Raw genomic sequence first — 21902 nt, forward strand, 5'->3', positions numbered from 1 at the left:
TAAAACCACTTTGATTTTTTCATCACAACTTGGAGTGCAGTCCTGTTTTCTCGATTATATTATTGGGGACTGCCGTTGCCCCCTTTTGGATTTTGCACCCACTCTTCAGGCTGGTGCTCCCGCTGGACTTTCTTTTTCTATATATATATATATATATATATATATATATATGTTATATATAGAAAGATATAGATAGTGTGTATGTGTATATATATATAAAAAGATATAGATAGTGTGTGTTTGCATGTAGCCTGCTGTTTAGGTGGCACACCTTCACACATGGGCACCTCTACCTGGCACTGGGCGTCTCCCCGTGTACCTGCTCCCACGCCGGATGCTTTGAGGGAATTTGCTCACATTTTGGGACTGGCAGGAAATACCCATCCGAAGGAATTCGGAGCTCTTTGGCCATATATGGGGATTTTTATCGTCAGCCAATAGGAGGCGGTGGGCGGGGCCTGGCCGCAGACATTGACTCAATCAGAGGAAGCTGATTCAGACAGACGGGGCTCTGAGGTTGGGGAGCGGACGAGACGCCGGCAGCAATGAGCACCCAGTTCAACAAGGGCCCGTCCTACGGCTTGTCTGCAGAAGTTAGGAACAGGGTAAGCTATGGGTGCACCCCGGGGAGCCTGGGTGCGTCCTGCCTCTCTCTGCCTCCTGAAGCTGAGGAGTCTCCATCTCTGCCTTGCCCCATTTCCTGACTCTCTAGGTGTGTCTGTGAGATAAGGAGACATCTAGTTCTTCTTCTAGTTCTCCTCTTCTGGTTGTCCTGCTCCTCACAGCTTCTGTCTCATTTCTTCTACTATGGGCATTTCTAGACCAGCACCATACTTCTGGGTGAACTTCCTCTCTTTTTCTGGTACCTGGTCTTATATAATGGGGGCATTATATTACTTTGGTCCATAGACCCCTCTCCGCAGAGAAGAGGGACAGGTATCACCTTACTTACATTTGGGGGTGGCGCAGCCCCTGGACCTCAGAGATCAGATTTGTCATGCCTCATATTTGATATGTCCTAAAGTATCTAAAATTCTCCTTCTTTGGTCAAACTGAGACATGGTTGAATTTTCTCAAGGTTTAAACAGCTTCCTAGGGCGTAATAAGCCGCTGTCCGACATCTCTGGTGGCATCTGATCTCCCCTAGAAAAAAGGATTGGACATGTTTAATTCCAACAGCCTAATCCTTTCTTCTTCTCAGTGTTTGCTTTCAGAGGAGTCAGGACACCACCTTAAACAGTAGATGGTCAGCTGGTCCTTCAGAAAATGGTGGGTTGGCCGACGTTATCAGGTTATTGGTGGGGGAGGGCTATAAAAAGGATATTGGTCAGAAATCTGGCAAATAATAGATGCTATGACACCAGTGTGCCCACAATCTTAGGTGGTGGTGGCAGCTTTAACAACAGCGCCAGTTATGATCCCCTGTTGTGGGATATGTCATAGAGTGCTTGAGGAGATCAGTGCTGCCTGAGCTCACAAAGTGCTATAAAGAGAGTTTAACCCTTTGTACAGAGGTTTAAAGGTGTTGTACGTAAATTAGTAGCACGTCTCTGCTGAAGCCAGTCATTGGTGACAGTGGAACCCGTGACCATGTCCCTACTGTGCCGGAAGAAAACTAGCTGGAGACCAGAAGATGGACACATTGGAGCCATCATGGTGGACTGGAGCAGCGGGGTGTAGGAAAGTATGAATCTACCACTTACTGAGGCAGGCTGCCAGCATTAAAAGGGAACCTGTCACAGGGATTTTGTGTATAGAGCTGAGGACATGGGTTGCTAGAAGGCCGCTAGCACATCCACAATACCCAGTCCCCATAGCTCTGTGTGCTTTTATTGTGTAAAAAAAACGTTTAGGTACATATGCAAATTAACCTGAGATGAGTCCTGTATGTGAGATGAGTCAGGGACAGGACTCATCTCAGGTTAAATTGCATATGTATCAAATCGTTGTTGTTTTTTTACACAGTAAGAGCACACAGAGCTATGGGGACTGGATATTGCGGATGTGATAAGGGCCATCTAGCAGCCCATGTCCTCAGCACTTTACACAAAATCCCGGTGACAGGTTCCCTTTAAAGGGGTTTTCCGGGAATTTGATATTGATGACCTATTCTCAGGAGGGTGGAGGACCCCCGCTGATCTGATATTGTTGATAAATCCTGAGAATAGGCCATCAGTATCAAATGCCTCGATAACCCCTTTAATTTCTTATTCCTTGAGAATCAACAACATTTTGAAGGTTCCTAAACAGCTTCAATAGTCTTTCAGGAACAGCTATATCTGCTGACTGCCCCGTACATATGCATGCTCGGTTTGGTTAAACGTGTATGTATTTCAATGGCAAGAGAGGAGAACAAAAGGATTGACTGTTAAAATTCCACTTGCCCCGATCCTTCATTCACTTGATGTCATCTGTCGGGGGATAGTCATGATGCCCTCATACCAGCGGTAATCTGATGTGTATGGTGGCCTTAAGGAGGACCTGTCACCCCTCCTGACAACTGTCAGTTTTAATGCATTCCCCATGTAATAATTCTGGATCATCTATTCTTATGATTCTATGTTGTGCCTTTCCTCTGTTATTCCTACTAGAATTGTGAATGAATAGATTGCAGTCGGCAATAAAGGTCCAATTGGGTTCTAACAGTTGGGGTTGTGTCCCCGCACAATCTGAGGCCCCATGGACACAACTGTATTTTTGGTCTGCACCCAATCGTTTTTTTTTTTTTTTTTTTGTGGGGCTGCCAAATATGCGGACAGCACACCATGTGCCGTCCGCATCTGTATGTCCGTTCTGTGGCTCTGCAGAACATTTCCTATTCTTGCCTTCATTGTGTACAAGGAATAGGCATTTCTAAAATAGTGCGGAATGAGGAAACGGCCTGACATGGACAGCACTAGTGTCAAACTGTGCAGGGACACCCCCCAACTGGTAACACCCAGTTGGACCCTTATTACAGACTGCTGACAAGCTAAATTCTTGGTAGGAATAATGAATTGCTCCAGAATTATTACATGGGGAATGCAAGTAGTTTGTATAACAGACAGGGGACTTTACACTACAGGTTTGTGCGATTACGTTGCTGTGTACAAGCCAAGCACTAGATCAAGAAGACTTCATGACAGTAAGCATATCACGTATATGGCACGCACATGGCATGCCTTCCTGCCCAATGTGACATTGGATGTGGAGAGGTGCACCTGCACACTGGGCATCGCAGTTGCTGAGTGCCCAAAGACTATTGGGGTCATTTATCAAACTGGTGTAAAGTAGAACTAGCTTAGTTGTCCCTAGCAACCAATCAGATTACACCTTTCATTTTGGACAGCTCCTTTGGAAAATGGTAGGAGGAATCTAATTGGTTGCTGGAGCCAGGTTCTACTTTACACCAGTTTGATAAATGACCCTCGTATATGTCTTACTCTAACCTGGGACCCCTGCATGACGCTTGCTGGGCATCAAATGGTTGTCTCCCACCCAGTGCCCTGAGAGAGTTGTAAATGGCGTACATTCAATGGACCAACAGTACGGCGAGCCTTTGTGTTGCCTTTCATTGTACTATTACTATTTGACCTTTTGAGGAGTATGCCTTTGTATGTGAGCGTGATGCGGTTTTTTTCGTTTTTCCTTCAAGACGTGATGTGGCATCTGAGAATGACCTATTCTTTAAGATGTTATGCTAAACATCTATTTTCTTTAGAAATTCCTTTAATTTTCTATTTTCACAGTATTTAAAAAGAAATGACTTTTTAACACCATTTTTTATAAATCTCCCCCCATTGGCTTCTATGGGAGAGGTTTCTAGGCATGCTCTTTGACCTGTACAGAGGTCAGGAGGGGGGAGATAAGCTGTGACATCATCTATTGGGAATGGTAGATCCTGTTATCTCTGCAAAGATGATCTGTAATCCTGCCTGTGAAGATAATGTGATGACTGTTGAAAGGTTACCTGTACAGAACAGGGCACCTCAACATTTTATTAGGCCTGGTAGCCAGTGCGAAAACTGCACAACTATATTTTATTTTAACTATAAATAGTGACAGAAAAAAACTAATCGCCAATAATAAAAAAAAAATTATTTTTAACATTCAGACAATAGGTAATTTTCTGATGGTACATTCCCTGTAGCAAAATCTTTTAAATGTCCTACTGTACAGTTTACAATGTGGGGTTTTTCCAGAAGTAAAATACTGATGACTTATCTTCAGGATAGATCATTAAAAGGGTTATCCAATTCTAAAAATGCCCCCCAGAATACCCGGGCCCCTCCTATAGTTAATACCCCGGAACCCGTGGCACTCTGGATCCCTGCCCTGTCATGGCTTGGGGGAAGGGTCTGACCATTGGGGCCCCACCGATCACAAGGGCTCATGCTCCCCATGTGAACAGAGCAGCAGCAGAATGTTGGTGTCGCTGTCGGTGCCAAAATTCTGCTCCAAATCCGCTGTCTGAACGGACCCTTGATGGGGGATTCAGAAATTGAAAGAGTTGTCCAGGCTTTTACTATTGGATATCAGATCGGCGGGGGTCTCCTCATCAGCTGTATGAGGGTACGGCGCGCGCAGTGCGCAAACTTTGCCACCTGCCTTTGCCATAGACAGCAGCGTTGAGGATAGGTCATCAATAGTAAAAGTCTGGACAACTCCTTTAATTCATGAATCCCCTATCAACTAAAGCACGAGCCAGGAAAGCTGACAGATCCTCTTTAAAGGGGTTTTCAGGGACCCAGTGCATACCGCAAGTCCACCCTAATTACATAGAACATACCTGTAGGTGAAAGTTTCTAATACACTCACTATGTCGCAGTTTTGTGGATCGGAAAACCGGACACCTAACGCCTCTTTTCTGACAGTCCAGCCTCCGCTGATTTATCAGGTCTCCACCTTGGGCTGTGGTCAGGACATCGCTTCTGTTGTGGACGGAGCCTGAACTATTCCTCTTCCTGGCACATGCACAAACTTCTGATTCCGCCTTATCTGCGCATGCGCCAGAGAAAGAGAGAGGAGTGGTTTTAGCCGCTTTTCACAGAGGAGGTGATGTCCCTATCCTATTACAGACTGGGGACCCGGTAAAGGATGTGACATCAGCAGAAGCCAGGTTGTCAGAAGAAGAGCCGTCACATGACTGGATTCCCAGGAGGCCGTTGCAGCCAAATTCAGAACAGTAAATATATTTGAAAGTTTATCCTTCCGGTGTGTTCTATGTAAGTAAGGTGTGTGTATGTATGTAGGTAGGTCGGTCTCCTGTCTGGACCTAGGTTAGCCACAATGCTGGCTCAGATGGTGGCTGTGGTGTGACAGTCTGAATAGGTTATCCTTCCAAAGTTCATATAGTAACCTTGTGGGGGGTTTTGTTTTTTCATTTTGCTCATGAAATTTTCTCTTTTTCCGACTCCTTTACTATTTCTAGCAGTCTGATAATCATGAGATTATGGTAACTACGTGTTGATGAAATTCCCCATGCTCTCACATGATCACCTCCTTTCCTAGCTCTTGGCATGACTGTACATGTAAAGTCAAGTGACCTGATATTACCATTACCAAGACTGTCTTATGACGAGCAAAGGGACAGTGTGCTGCTGTGTTACACCCCCACCCCCAGGGAAAGTGCTGGCTAATTTGTTACCCATCCCAATGACTATTACATTGTGAAACATTTTTGGCATCAAAAAGCAGTTTCCGGTGGTGGGGAGTGATACTATTATATTGTAGTTTTATTGTGTATGAAAGGTATATAGCAGTAATAATCCCCACTACCCTAATTTACTTTATTTTTCATCTTTTACTCCAGTTGGCACAGAAATATGATCCTCAGAAGGAGGCAGAACTTCAAGTCTGGATTGAAGAGGTCACTGGAATGTCCATTGGGCCAGATTTCCAGAAGGGGTTAAAAGATGGTGTCATTTTATGCGAGTAAGTATTGAATGACAATGACCACAAAATAATACTAGTTTATACAGTTCGTTTATTGTCTTTTTGCGTTTCTCTTTATAGACTTATGAACAAGCTGAGGCCAAAGACCATCCCAAAAATTAATGTCTCCAAGCAAAACTGGCATCAGGTAAATTTTTCACTGTGCAGTGGGCAGTGGCACCTGCCACATGTAAGTGGTTACAGAGGAAGCGGACTCCCTCTGTCGCCCATCAAACCCTGCAAATGAGATTGCGGGGTGCCGATGCCAGTGCAGGCAGGCTGGGACCTGGTGTAGGTCCCAGCGTTTCCCAGCAGGTTGTGCCTCTCTGGCGCAGCCTGCTGGTCAATGTCAGTATAGCACTGACTTTAAAATGCAATACACTATAGAAGTAATAATAATCTATATATAACGCCAACATATTCTGCAGCGTTTTAGTCAAAAGTATTTTAAAAGCGATCTAAACGTTATATTATAGTCTCCTTGTGGGACCAGTAAATGGTTAAAAAAAGGTTTAAAAAATTGCAAGTAAAAAAAAATACACTTTTTTTCCCATATAAAATAAAACACTTAAAAAAAAAACCTCCTCCACATATTTGTTATCGTCGCATCCATAACGACCCACACTAGGTAATCATGTAATATATCCTGTACGGAGAATGCCATAAAAAACTAATCACCACTAAAAAAGCTGAAAATGAAGTGATCAAAAAGTGTTAAGTACCCCTAAATGATACCAATGAAAACTACTAGTTGTTATGGGTCTTGGGATGCGGCAATTCAAAAGAACATTTTCCTTTTATTCAAAAAATAAGGTTTTTTTTGTTGTGCAAAAGTAGTAAAGCGTAAAAAAAAAATGGATTTGGTATTACTGTAATCGTATGGACCCATAGAATAAACTTATAGTGTTTTTTATGCCTGAAAAAGAACGCCGCAAAATGTATAACGTAAGAGTTAATAAAAGGTAATCAGTAAGTTATGTGTACACCAAAATGACGTGCCAGTAAAAACTACAACTTGTCCCGCAAAAAACAAGCCCTCATACGGCTACATAGACGGAAAAATAAGTTATAGCATCTTGGAAGGCGACCGGGAAAATATTTGAATAAATCTCCTGACCCAAAACAGGCTGATCACTGAGGTATTAACCCCTTCACCCCCAGTGCCGTAATAGTACGGCACTGGGAGGGTCTTTAAAGATGGCGCCCGCTCCTGAGCGCTGCGGGCACCATAGCCGTAGGTGGCCGCCTGATTCTTATGGCAGACACCCGCGGCTCATGTCCGCAACCGGCAGTAATGCCAATTGTGGACATTTAACCCCTCAGGATTGACCACGGCATCTGAGCACGTGAAACACCGGAAGCGCGCGAGTCTGAAGGTGCTCCGGCTCCCCAGTGTGGCGAACAGAGGAGCCGGAGCTTGTGTGCAGCAGCCCCTGTCTTTGTGAATGGCAGGAGGCTGCTGCATAGTATTTCCTATGGAGCCCTTGCCTGTAATAGGGCTCCATAGGAAACTAGTAAAATCATCATAGATTCCAATGCAAGTGCATTGGAATCTATGATAATAGCATTCAGATGATTCCATGTTATAGTTCCCTATGGGAACTATTAAAAAAAGTGTAAAAAAAAATATATATTAAAAATTTCAAATAAAATTCTAATCACACCCCTTTTCCCAAAATAAAAATAAAAGAACTAAAAAAATAAAATAAAAATACACATCATGGGTGTCGCGATGTGCGAAAACGCCCATAGTATAAAAATATATTCCCCATACGGCAAACAGCAAAAGCAAAACACAAGAAAAACGATACCGTATTTTTTGCCCTATAGGACGCACCGGCCTATAAGACGCACCTAGGTTTTTGAGGAGGAAAATAAGAAAAAAAAAATTTTTAACCAAAAGGTGTGCTTTTGGTGGGTTTTGAACTAATGGTGGTCTGTGCATGACACACATGGCCGGCACTATATAGAAATGCCTTTTCTTGTCCGTGTGCTGTCTGCATCTTTTGCGGCCCTATTGAAAATGAATTTTGCAGACGTGTGAATGGACCCTTAGGTAGTAAAAGAACTTGAGAAAGAAAGAAATGAGTCCATCGGGCACACTGAGCAGATGAAGTATAGGACAGTAGACTGGACTCATCTCGGGTAACCAGTGCCTGTGACCAGTACTCTGCTATTGAGATCATTACCAAATGACGTTCCCACTGATGTACTATTTTGTTTTTGCCTACTCGACTGAAAGAGCCCTCCCAGATGAAGAACGTGGGAGTTAGTTTTGGAGATGCCACCTTTTTATGGTTTGTTTCCTCTTTTCCTCAGCTTGAAAATCTTTCCAACTTCATCAAAGCCATGTCTGCTTATGGAATAAAATCTGTGGATCTGTTTGAGGCAAATGACCTTTTTGAAAATGGGAATATGACTCAAGTCCAGGTGTCTTTGCTGGCGCTGGCTGGGATGGTATGTTGGTCCACTCTTACTTCTGTGTTCTTCAGGGTATATTTACACGGGGAACATTTCTTGCAGAAATATCTGAACGGGGCTCCAAGAATCATTGTGCGTGCTGCGGAAACAACTCCATTCCAACATATCGGTGTCAATTTGTATAATTTTTTAGGCATACTCTCAATATATGAAATTGGCCAAGTTCCTCCCCAAACACATGCACACTCCTCTGAGCTGGGTGTGCACGTATTCTCAGGGATTAAGCAGCTGCCAGACACCCTTGGTGGCAGCTTGTCACCCATGAAAATGAAGGATTAGTCAAGTAGGATTTTACATCCACCCCTGTGGATGGTCAATTGGTCCTTCTAAAATCCCCGGTTTAGGCTGACATTCATTTAATAGTTATGGCCTGTAGAAACAAATGAGAGGTTTTAAATAATGAAGCCCAATTAGTGACCTAAATAATGGCTGAATCTTAAGGCCCATTTACAAGCCAATTTTACAAGCAAATTTCCTTCCTGACAATCATCTGCATGTCAGTGGAGGAGACCGCTGCATTTACATGCAGTGATCTCCTCCACAGTATGGTCGCTAATGCATCACTTTTTCGCCATATTGCTGCCGGCAAACCATGATTTTTGTGACTACGTGAATGATGCGATTACCTGATGAACTAGCGTTTGGCTCGTTCACTGGATAATTGGAGGCATCTAGGGCTGCAGCTATCCACTATTTTTGTAATTGAGTATTCTACCGATTAATCGAGTACTCTAATAACAAATGAACAATTAAAAGAACGTTTTCCTTTATAAAAACTCATCAGCCCCCCCCCCCCCCCCATGCCATCAGGTATCCCCCAGTGCCACCATCTCCCCCTCCCAGCACCAGTGAAATAAAATACTTACCTTTCCTGTAGGGGCGCTGAAGACACTCCAGAGATCTTCCATCCTCTTCTTCACGCGCTGCACTGGGACCTGACGTCACACAGCGCCAGTTCATAGTGCGCGCCTATGTGCACTACATCCTGACAATGTGTGTACGTCAGCTTCTAATGCAGCGTGGTGCGGGCTGGCGGGGGACCACAGAGCGTGAGTAACAGCAAGCGCTTTACTCATGCTTCATGGTCACATGACACAAGTTAATCCTCAATGCAAAAAATTTGCATTGAGGATTATTTTGTGTCGAGTTACTCGATTTCAATCGAGTACCCCTTTCACCCCTTTACACCGAGTGTTCCTTTGTTTGCCAATCATCTGGCGGAGGATCGACCCATTTTACAACTGTGTGTCTCTGCAGTTTATTTTGTCTCCCGCTTACCCATCTGATCTTATATTTAGGCCAAGACCAAAGGTCTCCACAGTGATGTGGATATTGGAGTGAAATACTCAGAGAGACAAGAGAGAAACTTTGATGACAACGTAAAAAAAGCAGGACAGTGTGTTATAGGACTGCAGGTAAGTGTTACTAGAAGCACTTCTCACCAGAGCAGACCCCATTTCAGATGTGTAATGAACCACCAGCCAGACTAATAATTGTCCTTCCTACACAGATGGGTACTAATAAGTGTGCCAGCCAGTCTGGAATGACTGCCTACGGAACAAGAAGGCATCTGTATGACCCAAAGCACAGTATCTTGCCACCTATGGACCATTCCACAATAAGCCTTCAAATGGGCACTAACAAAGGAGCCAGTCAGGTAAGGTGTTCATACTGCCATCTTGTCAGTATCTGCTTTTTTTTTTAAAACCTGCAATAATACACCAATCCTAAAACTGGTCATTTGAATATGGTATGGCTATAATGCAGTGTATGTTGTTATAGGTGGGGATGACCGCTCCTGGGACAAGAAGACACATTTACGATACAAAGACAGGCACTGAAAAGTGTGACAATTCTTCCATGTCCCTGCAGATGGGATCTAATCAGGGAGCCAACCAAAGCGGCCAGATATTTGGCCTGGGCCGTCAGATCTATGATCCCAAATATTGTCCAAAGGGCAATCCTGACAGTCTGCCGAATCAGTACGAGGACCAGGATCACCAGGAGTATGGCTACAATCAGGAACAAGACTTGTAGTTCTAGTGTGTGGGCTGCTCAATGCAAGATGCCACAAATCAGACCAAACTGCCTTGTCAGAACCTCCAATTATGTGGATTAGAAATGTACCTAGTGTTTTTTATTTAGAATTTGTTCATTTTAATTTTATTTGTTAAACTGTAATTGAGGAACAAGATTTAAAGTGCCTGAAGGGGATCTGTCATTCAGCCATTGTATAGAGTGGTATGTCTTAGCTTTACCAGTGCCTTATAGCTCTCAGGGCACACAATATTACACATACCCTTTCTTATGGGTCCTCGCAAAATCACCACAGTGTACCCCTTGTTTGGAAGTACTTTTGATGTATTAAACGGGTTGTGCCACTAATAACACGTGTGCCCTATTCACAGGATGGGGCATAAGTGTTTGATCGCTGTGGGTCTAACTGCTGGGCCCCCCCGGGGATTATAAGAATGTGGGTATGGAAGCATTACTGAAGTACCCCCCCGTGCGTCCTGATCTTCGTTCACTTCTATGGCACTGCTGAATGCGCTGTACTATGCAGTCCCATAGAAGTGAATGCTGTACAGGAGACACAGGTGCACTACCTCTCCATTTTTATGGGACAGTTCAGCAGAACTTCCAGACTCCCTTCTCGTGATCACTGGGCGCCCCAGTGGTCCTATGGATAGAGCATATATGTTCTTAGCGGCACAACCCCTTTTAAAGAAGTCACACAGCTGAAGTACATGTATTTTCTTTGGCAGAAGTCCAAGGCTGACCCTTCAATTTCTGCCATGATGTTGCACTTTGCCCGGCCATGGATTTTGCCCATTCATTTGGGATAATTTGTGGGTGTGGCAAGAATTGCCTTTTTTTTTTTTTTTTTTTTATCCAAATCTTATGAACTATTGGTCAGATTTCCATTTAAATCCATAGGAAAGTTATGTGAGTTTTTTTTTTTTTTTTTTTTTTTTTTGTGTGTGTGTGTGTGCAGAATATCCTTGTTACAATAATGCCATGTGAACATATGCCCTAATATATTCAGGGAGGGAAGCTCTAAATAAGACCTCATGGACATGACCGCTGTGTCCGCATCCGAGCCGCATTCGGACCCATTCACTTCAATAGGGCCGCTAAAGGTGCGGACAGAATATTCTTTGTAATATGAAGGTAATTTTAATAATAAGAGGTTCATGATCCCGTTTATAGGAAATTCAGATATCCCTTTTATTTCTGACCACAGAAACTCCAAGCCTCTGAAAAAGGTCCCTATGGACCGAAACGTCCAGCTCATATATGGATAGTGGTTTGGCAGCATTTAATTTCCTATAAACGGGATCATGAACCTCTTATTAAAATTACCTTCAAATTACAAATAATATTTTGTGTGTCGCATATTTATACTATTGTTGGATGACCGTCGGATCATTGCTGGCTTCGGAAGAGTAAAACAGTATGCGGTACTCCATCCTCTAATATAGCACTCCGTGTGCTGTCCGCATCTGTTGCTCCGTTCCGTGGCCCACAAAAAAATATAACATGTTCTATTCTTGTCTGTTTTTCGGACAAGAATAAGCATTTCTATAATGGGCCTTCCGTTCCGTTCCGCAAATGATGGCATTTGTGTTTTGCATGTAGCCTAAAGCTGATTTCGGCATTGCAGCACTCCATACACCGCCACAAATGGCACTTTCTGCTTTGAAAGGCTCCATCCGTTTATCTTTATCATTGGCTACTGCTGCAGGCCGGATTCAGTTCCAGGGTGTATGATAGAATTGCCTAATATATCGGTATACCTCCAAGTCAGAAGCGCACTTTCATGCTCTAACTTCAGAAGCGTTTTGTCGGAAAGTAACCAACGCTTTTTGTTTTGTATGTGAATTGGTGAAGAAAGTTTGAAGTTTGCTAACTGCACATGCTCTCATCCTATCCTGCAGGGCAGGACGCCTATGTGGTTGGACTATTTTACAAATGCTCGGTAGACTGAATTGGTGTAGAGAGCTGCCATATTGGGAACATTTTGACTAGCTTTTTTTTAAATGTAATAATGATGCTGTCTTTTTTATTATTCTAGTGACCAAAGAACTTGTTATACCTCCTTGTGTATTAGGTGGGCAGCATAGAGCTTCTTTATACATGTCCTGTGCCTTCACAGAGAATATGTATAGTTCTATATGTGATATGTACTATTCAGGCTTTAATGGGTACCAAGGTGCCTTTGCTTTTTTTATTTTTATACAGGTAATGGACTATTTGACATTTCGTCTTAGAAATTGCATTCCATTTTGGTTATTATACTATAATGCTAGAAATGATCTTTTTAGATGTCCGGCTTAGTTTGAAATATGTAATTGGTAATGTCAAGTGTTGGCTAAAAGATGCCTCCAGCAACCAATGTGATTCTGTTCCAGTCTGCTAGCACACACAATGCCTGTATGGCTGTTACTAAAGCTCTTAGGAGGGTTGTCCAGGATTTTTTTAATTCCCCCCCCCCCCCTTCCCTCCACTCCCCAATAGACTTGTGAAGAGAGCTAAATTTGCCTGCTCCCTGTTGCTCCATGGCTTCTCGGGTGTCCTTCGGGTCCCTGCATGTAAACTTCCCGCACCTCTGCAATGTGTCCCCATCAGCCTCAGTGACGTCACCACCAAGGCTAATCGCTGGTTACAGCGACGTCCATGATCCCCCTCCATTTACGAAGCTTACAGGTGGGGACCACCAGTCCAGTGTAGACAAGCTTGAAATCCACAGAGCCTGATCGGGGTCTAGTGGAATGGGTAAACATAGCTCCTTTTACAGGTTCTATTTGGGGGTGGGGGTAAAAAGAGAAAATAATTCTAGACAACCCCTTTAAGGCTGAACTTTCTTTCACACAGCCTGCTGTGTGTCAAAACTGCAGCAGTTTTCCATGAATTGTGCCAGTTTCTTGGCAAATAGAGGTGAAACATTCTAGAAAAACTGCGGCAATTAGCCTAAGGCTGGGATTCCACTTTCAGGTTTTTTTTTACGCAGTTTTTTTAAGCCAAAACCAGGACTGAATTTCCAAAAGGAGACTCATTCTTTCTCTTATAATATGTGTCCACAGTCTATGATCCGTTCTTGGCTTTGGGCTCACAAACTGCATAAAAAAACTTGACTGTGGAAACCTGGGCACAATATTCTGCTAATCTGTATTTATTTAGTTAAGTACAGAGCTTCATGTGGTTAAATAGGGATATAAAATATTTGGGGGCAGTCACATAGGGATTTGTTTTGCTGTTTAGCGTACCTTTTAAAGAGGGTCTCCCATCACTCCTGACATATTAGTCTTAGTAATATTCTGAGGCATCTGTTCTTATTATTCTGTTCCTCTGTTATTCTTGCCGGAAGCTTATTAATAAAGGGGTGGGGGTCTGAACAGTCTGACACTATACAGTCAGTGCTGCCATTGTCAGACTGTGCATTAACGCCCAGTGGCAATTCCTTCATAAACTTCAAGTAGGAATAATAGAAAAATTGCACAGCAAAGTAATATGAAAAGATGAACCAGAATTGTTGCTTGGGGAATACCAGAAGTAACGGGCATGTTGGGAGAGGTGACGGGTCCAGTTTAGGGCCGATTTGGTGCAGAACTTTCTGCTGCTGTTAGTCATCCTGCTCAGTTCCATTTTTTTTTTTTTTATTAAGTCTGTGTATTAAAAAATGTTAGCACCTTGGGTTAACCTACCTGAGAGACTATATGTGAATGTCTTCAAAATGTATTTTTTATGTAATAAAACGTGTAACTGGATACGTCTTTGAATGTTTTGAAGCCAGGTGGTGATGGGTTGGACAAGACTGAGTCCTTACACATTATTGTATTTATCTGCTAAAGCCACCGAGAACGTCCAGTTCGGCCGGCAATACACTGATATGTATGGGAAGCTCCCGACTCTCCTGACAGATGATGTCAAGGGAGAGAAAGATCGGGTGTTCTGAATATTTTCATCCGATCCTTTGGTCTCCCATGAGATGAGCCACCACCAGAGGTGTCTGGCAGCAGCGCTGTCCTCATTCATTATGTATGTGGAAGTCGTGAGAGATAGCTGTCAGCTGAGAGCCATTGATTGTTATGGCCGGCTTATGGGTGAGTTCACACAGACAGTAAATATCGTAAAGAATTATGGAAAAAACACACAACTCTCCATCAGTTGTGGTCCCAGACTGAATAAACACATTGCATGGAAGAGGCACTAGGCCAACTACTGGGTAACAACATGGAGTGTGCCGCCAGAAATATCCATATGTGTTTTGAACTTCCAATAATTAAACCATGCTTGGGAGCGGGGTTTTGTAGAAACTTAAAGGGATTCTCTCACCTGAACCATTGGTGGTATATTGCTAGTATATGCCACCAATGTCAGATAGGTGTGAGTTCTGCCTCTGGGACCCTCGCCTATAACTAGAACAAAGCTCCCAAAGAGAATGAGAGCACATCACACATGCTGACCACCCTCCATTCATTTCTATGGGAGTACTGAAAATAGCTTGCCTATTTTCATTACTCCCCTAGAAATGCACGGAGAGCGCACCAAGCAGGCGCTGCCACCGTTCCATTCCCTTTTGATGAACTGCTGTAAGTAGCCGAGCCAGAGCTAGAAATTAAATGGAGGGAGGACGAACATGCCATTCTCTTTAGGAGCTTAGTTCTAGAGACAGGTGCAGGACCTACCCCTGGAACCAAACCTGTCTGAGCTCGGTGGCATTTCCTAATGATATGCTGCCAATGTTCGAAGTGACACAACCCCTTTAAGGTGCACCAGTTTGCACCAAAATGTGGACAGTGATTTCTGTTGCAAAGTAATAAGTAAAAGACAATAAATGGTAGGTTATTCAAAAGTGTCTAGCTGTGCACCAAAATGTATCATCCAGTCTGAGCCCCTTTGATAAATTTGGTGGATTTTTACACTGTCTAGCCTGATCCTTATCTCCCCTAACATCAGCCATCAGGACAGATTTGGAACAACCTGCCAAAATTGTTGGATTCAGCTGACACAGATCTAACATGTATGGCCTGTCTTTTGGATAGAATTAGTATATCTGCCCCACTGGTGATGGAGCCCTAATCGGGCTGCAGCGATAGACTTCAAAAAGCAGCGTGTGACACCGTATAGGTGGCCTACCTCTTACATTAGGTGATCGTATTTGTGGGGGGTTTTCTCCTTGTTTATTCGCTACACTTTTAGGCATACTGTAAAGAAGTTTTTCAAACTTGTAACCTTTTTTTTTTTTTCATCCAGTAAAACTGTTAACAGTTTTGTAAGTGCTCTGAATAGTTTCTGGGAATTCTTAGAAAATACTACTACAGTCCTCCAACATCACGTTCCAGTACCGTGTAACATAGACTACCCCATGTAGAATAGACTTTACACAATTCATCTTCAAGTATGTTTGCTGTAGAAGAGCCCTTCAGCTTCTCTTCATCCACCTGAGTCTGATCTCTGCACCCCCACATGGCATTTCTGGAATTTTCTGGCAAGGTTCCTTATATGTTCTTCCAAGTGCTCCATCATGTTGAAATGTACCTTTCTCTCTGTGCAATTAATAAAAATGTGCATAAGTAATACAATTGTGGTGGACCAGAGTAAATACGTCCAAGACAAAGTAGGCAACGACCTTAATTACAGAGATGGTTGTTACAAGTTACCATCTCTCCACAGCAAAAGGGATAAATATTAGATCATTTCAAAAGGACATGGACCCTATACACCTCGGAGTCCACTGGAAGGAATGGAGCGACAGGTCGGGCTTGCGCACTGCCGTTCCATTCTTCTTTACAGGAGTTTCTGAGTGCTCTGCTATTTCTGGAGCTCCTATTCATTTTTGAGGGCTCCAAGGTGTATGGGATCCCCATGCTTGTGATCTTTGGGGATCTCAGGTAGTACCCCCACCAGTCTAATAGTTATCCCTTATGCTGTGAATAGGTAGTAATCGCAGCATGTTCTATATTCAGCGTCTTTCACGCAGCCCTGGCCCCATAGAAATGAATGGGGCTGTGTGAAAACGCAAGCATCCGCAAGCAAGTGCGGGTGCAATGCGTTTTTCACTGATGGTTGCTAGGAGACGTTGTTTGTAAACCTTCAGTTTTTTATCACGCGAAAAACCCGCGCGGAAAAAACTGAACAACTGAACGCAATCACAGACAAAACTGACTGAACTTGCTTGCAAAATAGTGCGAGTTTCACTGAACGCATCCTGAGCGTATCTGGACCTAATCCGTCACGGGGCCTAATCCGTCCGAAAGGGGCCTAAGAGCAGGGCCGAAGTGAAGGTTTGAATCAAACCGTAGTGCTTCCACACTTGGGAGCTGATTGGATTGATTGCAGGGGGCACAGCTGGGAATATTACTGTGAGGGGGCACATATCTGGGCATAACTACTCTGAGGGGGCACATATCTGGGCATAACTACTCTGAGGGGGACATATCTGGGCATAACTACTCTGAGGGGGCACATATCTGGGCATAACTACTCTGAGGGGGACATATCTGGGCATAACTACTGTGAGGGGGGGCACATATCTGGGCATAACTACTCTGAGGGGGACATATCTGGGCATAACTACTGTGAGGGGGCACATATCTGGGCATATCTACTATAAGGGAGGCACAATGCTGGCATAACCACTGTGAAGGAAGTACATATCTGGGCATAACTACTGTGTGGTGGCATAAAGGGGAAATAATTACTATGTTGGGGCATTTAGGGGACTGGGTGGGATTAGGTGTTTACTTATGTTTTGGGCAAAGTTAAAGGCGTGTCCCAGTGCAGAAAAAATTTGCGCCGCACATAGTGTCCCTCTTCCTTCTTTTCAAAAGTTGGGAGGTATTGTTGCAAACAAGGCATCATATGACCATACTAAAATCTCCAATTTCAAATTCTAGCCTGAAGGTTAATGTGCATACTTACTGCTTTTCTCGGAGAGAGCACAGCACTTTAGTAATGAGAGTGTGCTGTTGACTGTTTGTCTGCTCTTTGATAATCCGGACCAGCTCTGATATTGGAAGCTGCAGTTCTTCCAGGCCACGCCATGATGTGTTCTCCTGAGAGAAGAAAGCAAACATAAGGAGTCTAAGAGCAAAAATATTTACAGAAGGAAATTGCAGAACTTGGTCTAATATCTATGGCTGCTGAGTTCATGTACTATTTTTTGCAGGTGGCCCTCAGTCAAGCGCAGTCATCAAGAAAGAAAACAGGATAGTTTTTTTCTGTCCAGAAGCCACTGATACCCTAACACCAGATTCGGACAAGCACCTTCACTTTGTGAAGCACGCTACGTGTGGGAGCATGAATTTCTGCAATAGTGAACTCTGCTCCTTTGACGGGACTGCACAGCATTAGGCTCCATTCACACGTCCGCAAATGGGTCCGCATCCGTTCCGCAATTTTGCGGAATGGGTGCGGACCCATTCATTTTCTATGAGGACGGAATGGATGCGGACAGCACACAGTGTACTGTCCGCATTTGCATCCGCATTTGCGGAGTGCGGCCCCAATCTTTGGGTCCGCAGCTCCGCAAAAGATAGAACATGTCCTATTCTTGTCCTCAGCTTGCGGACAAGAATAGGCATTTCTATAGGGGTGCCGGGCGGGTGTGTTGCGGATCCGAAATTTTTGCTGTGTGTCTCTGCCTGACTTCAACTGTAATAATTTGTACCGATAGAAGAGGCGGAGGAGTAGAGTACCAGAAGTGCTGTATACTGCCAGAGCCCAGTGGGTCCTCATTTACTGTGATGGGGTCTGTCGGGTGTACGGCAAGAATGCCAGTTTTCTCCTGCAGAAAGAAAAAGTGGAATTTTTCCAGTAGAAAACTGGAAACCCAAGAGATCCCATTATAGTGAATGGTGATCCAGCGGGCCCTGGCAGTGTGTCCGCTACAGTAATTCTGGTGCTCTGCCCCTCTGCCAGAACAGACTATTGGAATACTGTAAAGCAGATCTGAACCTAGCCTAATAGAATTATAACATATAACTATACTAAAATATAAATATAAAACATAATAGATATCGTGGAGATTACGCTTATCCGTGGCTGTGATTACCACAATGTACTATTACGGCACTGTCCAGCTGGTAAAAAAAGGTGTTAAAAATAACTAAATGAATGAATAAATGAATACCCACGATTCCTGCCACTCCTGTTCTGATGCCTCCCAGGATGATTGGCAGTGCCGTCATATTTATTTGTCGAGAGGGACGTGAGAAGAGTCAGAACATTAGAGGAGGGGGATCAGTAAGGTATTACTTTTTTATCTTTACGTTTGCTTTAAAACAATTGGACCAGCCAGGCAGCATTTTATGCAAACAATCAGTAGAGTGAATTGGGTCAGATCAGCGCAGGACACTACTGTCAGAAAGGTTATTCGTGTGCATGGGGCCTTAGAGTGATTTGGAGATGTAGCCTATGTGTTGGGGAGAGGGGAATGCTAAAGATGAGGATCATTTGCATTTCTACTTCTACTGTTTATTTTTTTTTCATTATGATGGCAACTTTGGGAACTACATTGCTATTACTTAAAGGAGTTTGTGAATGATTTATGAATTTGGAACTATAGCACCTAGGGGACTCGATTCTGAACTGGAAATTTTTGGGTTCCTATAGACGGTTCGGTGGCAGGAATACACGGCGTGTCGATGCCTGGCTGTTTTATCAGCGCACTGACACGTCCTGCACCCTTCCACCGAATCCAGTCATTACACCAATGAAAATCAAGCCTGCTGGATCAAGATTGTGTATATGAAACTCACACAATGTAGCATCACTGCCATATTCAATGATGGCAGTATTTAGTGCATTGGGTGAATAACTTATATTGTATGATTAAACAAGTATTTGATATTGGATTGTTCAGTATGTTTAATGATTTGGTCACGGTCCGATCCAGGTTTTGATTCAAACTTAGGCTCCATATAAGGAGCAACATGTCCTTCTTTTCTCATTCAACATATTGCCACTGAGGAAGAAACCCATGCGGTTTTTAAACGCGTCTGGCTAGAAAAGTGACTGCACCCCTGTTATAATTGGTGTAATATTCCAACTATCGGGAATTGAAAATTGGAAACTCGCAAGTGTGAAGTTGAACCAGCGTAGTGCAGCGATCTGCGGGCTGTGAGCATCCGGAAATTTCTATTGCGCAGGTGTCTAGCATTGTCAGTAACCAGAGACCACACGTGGAGCAGTCAGCGTCCGGAAAATCGTACTGCGCAGGCGCGCAGCGTCATCAACAACCGGTGACGATCCGTAGAGTGGCTGACATCTGGACTGTATGTTAACTGTATGCGTCCGGACACGTAAGTGGACTTGCGCATAACTACTGTTAACCATCTAACGCACCCATCAGTGTGAATTGAGACACTGGACACTCATATACGCTCCATAGAATATCCTACCATCTTATGGAAAATACACCAATTAAGAAAATTGAATAGAAAACAACGTAGGGCTGCAGTCCATATATTATAGAGCAAGCTGCGAGAGCTCCGCAGCTTAGTGTAAAGGAGGGACTGTGATTATGAATCATTTTTTATGGTTTTATGCATTTATTTTTATTGTCAATTTGAGATCCAATAGTGTATTTGATTGTATGCTGCCATACGGTGCATCTATGTCAGCATAAGAACGCATATATGTATGTATGATTGGCCAACACCTGGCACAATTTTATAGGTTGGGATTAACCACTTCAGCCCCGCTAGGTGAAACCCCCTTCATGACCAGAGCACTTTTTACACTTCGGCACTACACTACTTTCACCGTTTATCGCTCGGTCATGCAACTTACCACCCAAATGAATTTTACCCCCTTTTCTTCTCACTAATGGAGCTTTCATTTGGTGGTATTTCATTGCTGCTGGCATTTTTACTTTTTTTGTTATTAATCAAAATGTAACGATTTTTTTGCAAAAAAATGACATTTTTCACTTTCAGCTGTAAAATTTTGCAAAAAAAACGACATCCATATATAAATTTTTCACCAAATTTATTGTTCTACATGTCTTTGATAAAAAAAAAATGTTTGGGCAAAAAAAAAATGGTTTGGGTAAAAGTTATAGCATTTACAAACTATGGTACAAAAATGTGAATTTCCGCTTTTTGAAACAGCTCTGACTTTCTGAGCACCTGCCATGTTTCCTGAGGTTCTACAATGCCCAAACAGTATAACTACCCCACAAATGACCCCATTTCGGAAAGTAGACACCCTAAGGTATTCGCTGATGGGCATAGTGAGTTCATAGAACTTTTTCTTTTTTGTCACAAGTTAGCGGAAAATGATGATTATTTTTTATTTATTTTTTTTTCTTACAAAGTCTCATATTCCACTAACTTGCGACAAAAAATAAAAAATTTTAGGAACTCACCATGCCCCTCACAGAATACCTTGGGGTGTCTTCTTTCCAAAATGGGGTCACTTGTGGCGTAGTTATACTGCCCTGGCAATTTAGGGGCCCAAATGTGTGAGAAGTACCTTGCAATCAAAATGTGTAAAAAATGACCGGTGAAATCCAAAAGGTGCACTTTGGAATATGCGCCCCTTTGCCCACCTTGGCAGCAAAAAAGTGTGACACATCTGGTATCGCCGTACTCAGGAGAAGTTGGGGAATGTGTTTTGGGGTGTCATTTTACATATACCCATGCTGGGTGAGAAAAATATCTTGGTCAAATGCCAACTTTGTATAAAAAAATGGGAAAAGTTGTCTTTTGCCAAGATATTTTTCTCACCCAGCATGGGTATATGTAAAATGACCCCCCAAAACACATTCCCCAACTTCTCCTGAGTACGGCGATACCAGATGTGTCACACTTTTTTGCAGCCAAGGTGGGCAAAGGGGCACATATTCCAAAGTGCACCTTTCAGATTTTGCAGGCCATTTTTTACACATTTTGATTGCAAGGTACTTCTCACACATTTGGGCCCCTAAATTGCCAGGGCAGTATAACTACCCCACAAGTGACCCCATTTTGGAAAGAAGACACCCCAAGGTATTCCGTGAGGGGCATGGCGAGTTCCTAGAATTTTTTATTTTTTGTCACAAGTTAGCGGAAAATGATGATTTTTTTTTTTTCTCTTTTTTCCTTACAAAGTCTCATATTCCACTAACTTACGACAAAAAATAAAAAATTCTAGGAACTCGCCATGCCCCTCACGGAATACCTTGGGGTGTCTTCTTTCCAAAATAGGGTCACTTGTGGCGTAGTTATACTGCCCTGGCAATTTAGGGGCCCATATGTGTGAGAAGTACTTTGCAATCAAAATCTGTAAAAAATGACCGGTGAAATCCGAAAGGTGCACTTTGGAATATGTGCCCCTTTGCCCACCTTGGCATCAAAAAAGTGTCACACATCTGGTATCGCCGTACTCAGGAGAAGTTGGGGAATGTGTTTTGGGCTGTCATTTTACATATACCCATGCTGGGTGAGAGAAATATCTTGGCAAAAGACAACTTTTCCCATTTTTTTTATACAAAGTTGGCATTTGACCAAGATATTTTTCTC

General features: G+C 43.2%; 1 protein-coding gene across 1 annotated transcript; it reads left to right on the forward strand.

Moving 5' to 3' along the window:
- Window positions 1-485: 485 nt before the first annotated feature.
- On the forward strand, window positions 486-14162 carry CNN2 (calponin 2). The gene is made up of 7 exons (XM_044269499.1): window positions 486-605; window positions 5792-5913; window positions 5995-6061; window positions 8233-8370; window positions 9693-9809; window positions 9905-10051; window positions 10177-14162. The coding sequence occupies exons 1-7, from the start codon at window positions 546-548 to the stop codon at window positions 10429-10431; spliced, it is 906 nt and encodes a 301-aa protein (XP_044125434.1). The 5' UTR covers window positions 486-545; the 3' UTR covers window positions 10432-14162.
- The last annotated feature ends 7740 nt before the right edge of the window (window positions 14163-21902 follow it).

Source organism: Bufo gargarizans, chromosome 1, assembly GCF_014858855.1.
Source record: "Bufo gargarizans isolate SCDJY-AF-19 chromosome 1, ASM1485885v1, whole genome shotgun sequence".
Classification (NCBI taxonomy): domain Eukaryota; kingdom Metazoa; phylum Chordata; class Amphibia; order Anura; family Bufonidae; genus Bufo; species Bufo gargarizans.

Bases quoted from the DNA above. Each gene is read 5' to 3' on its own strand.
- CNN2 (XM_044269499.1), top strand. From the start codon at position 546: ATGAGCACCCAGTTCAACAAGGGCCCGTCCTACGGCTTGTCTGCAGAA. The intron at 5,914-5,994 runs GTAAGTATTGAA...TTCTCTTTATAG, and splicing joins GATGGTGTCATTTTATGCGA to ACTTATGAACAAGCTGAGGC. The intron at 8,371-9,692 runs GTATGTTGGTCC...TCTTATATTTAG, and splicing joins TGCTGGCGCTGGCTGGGATG to GCCAAGACCAAAGGTCTCCA.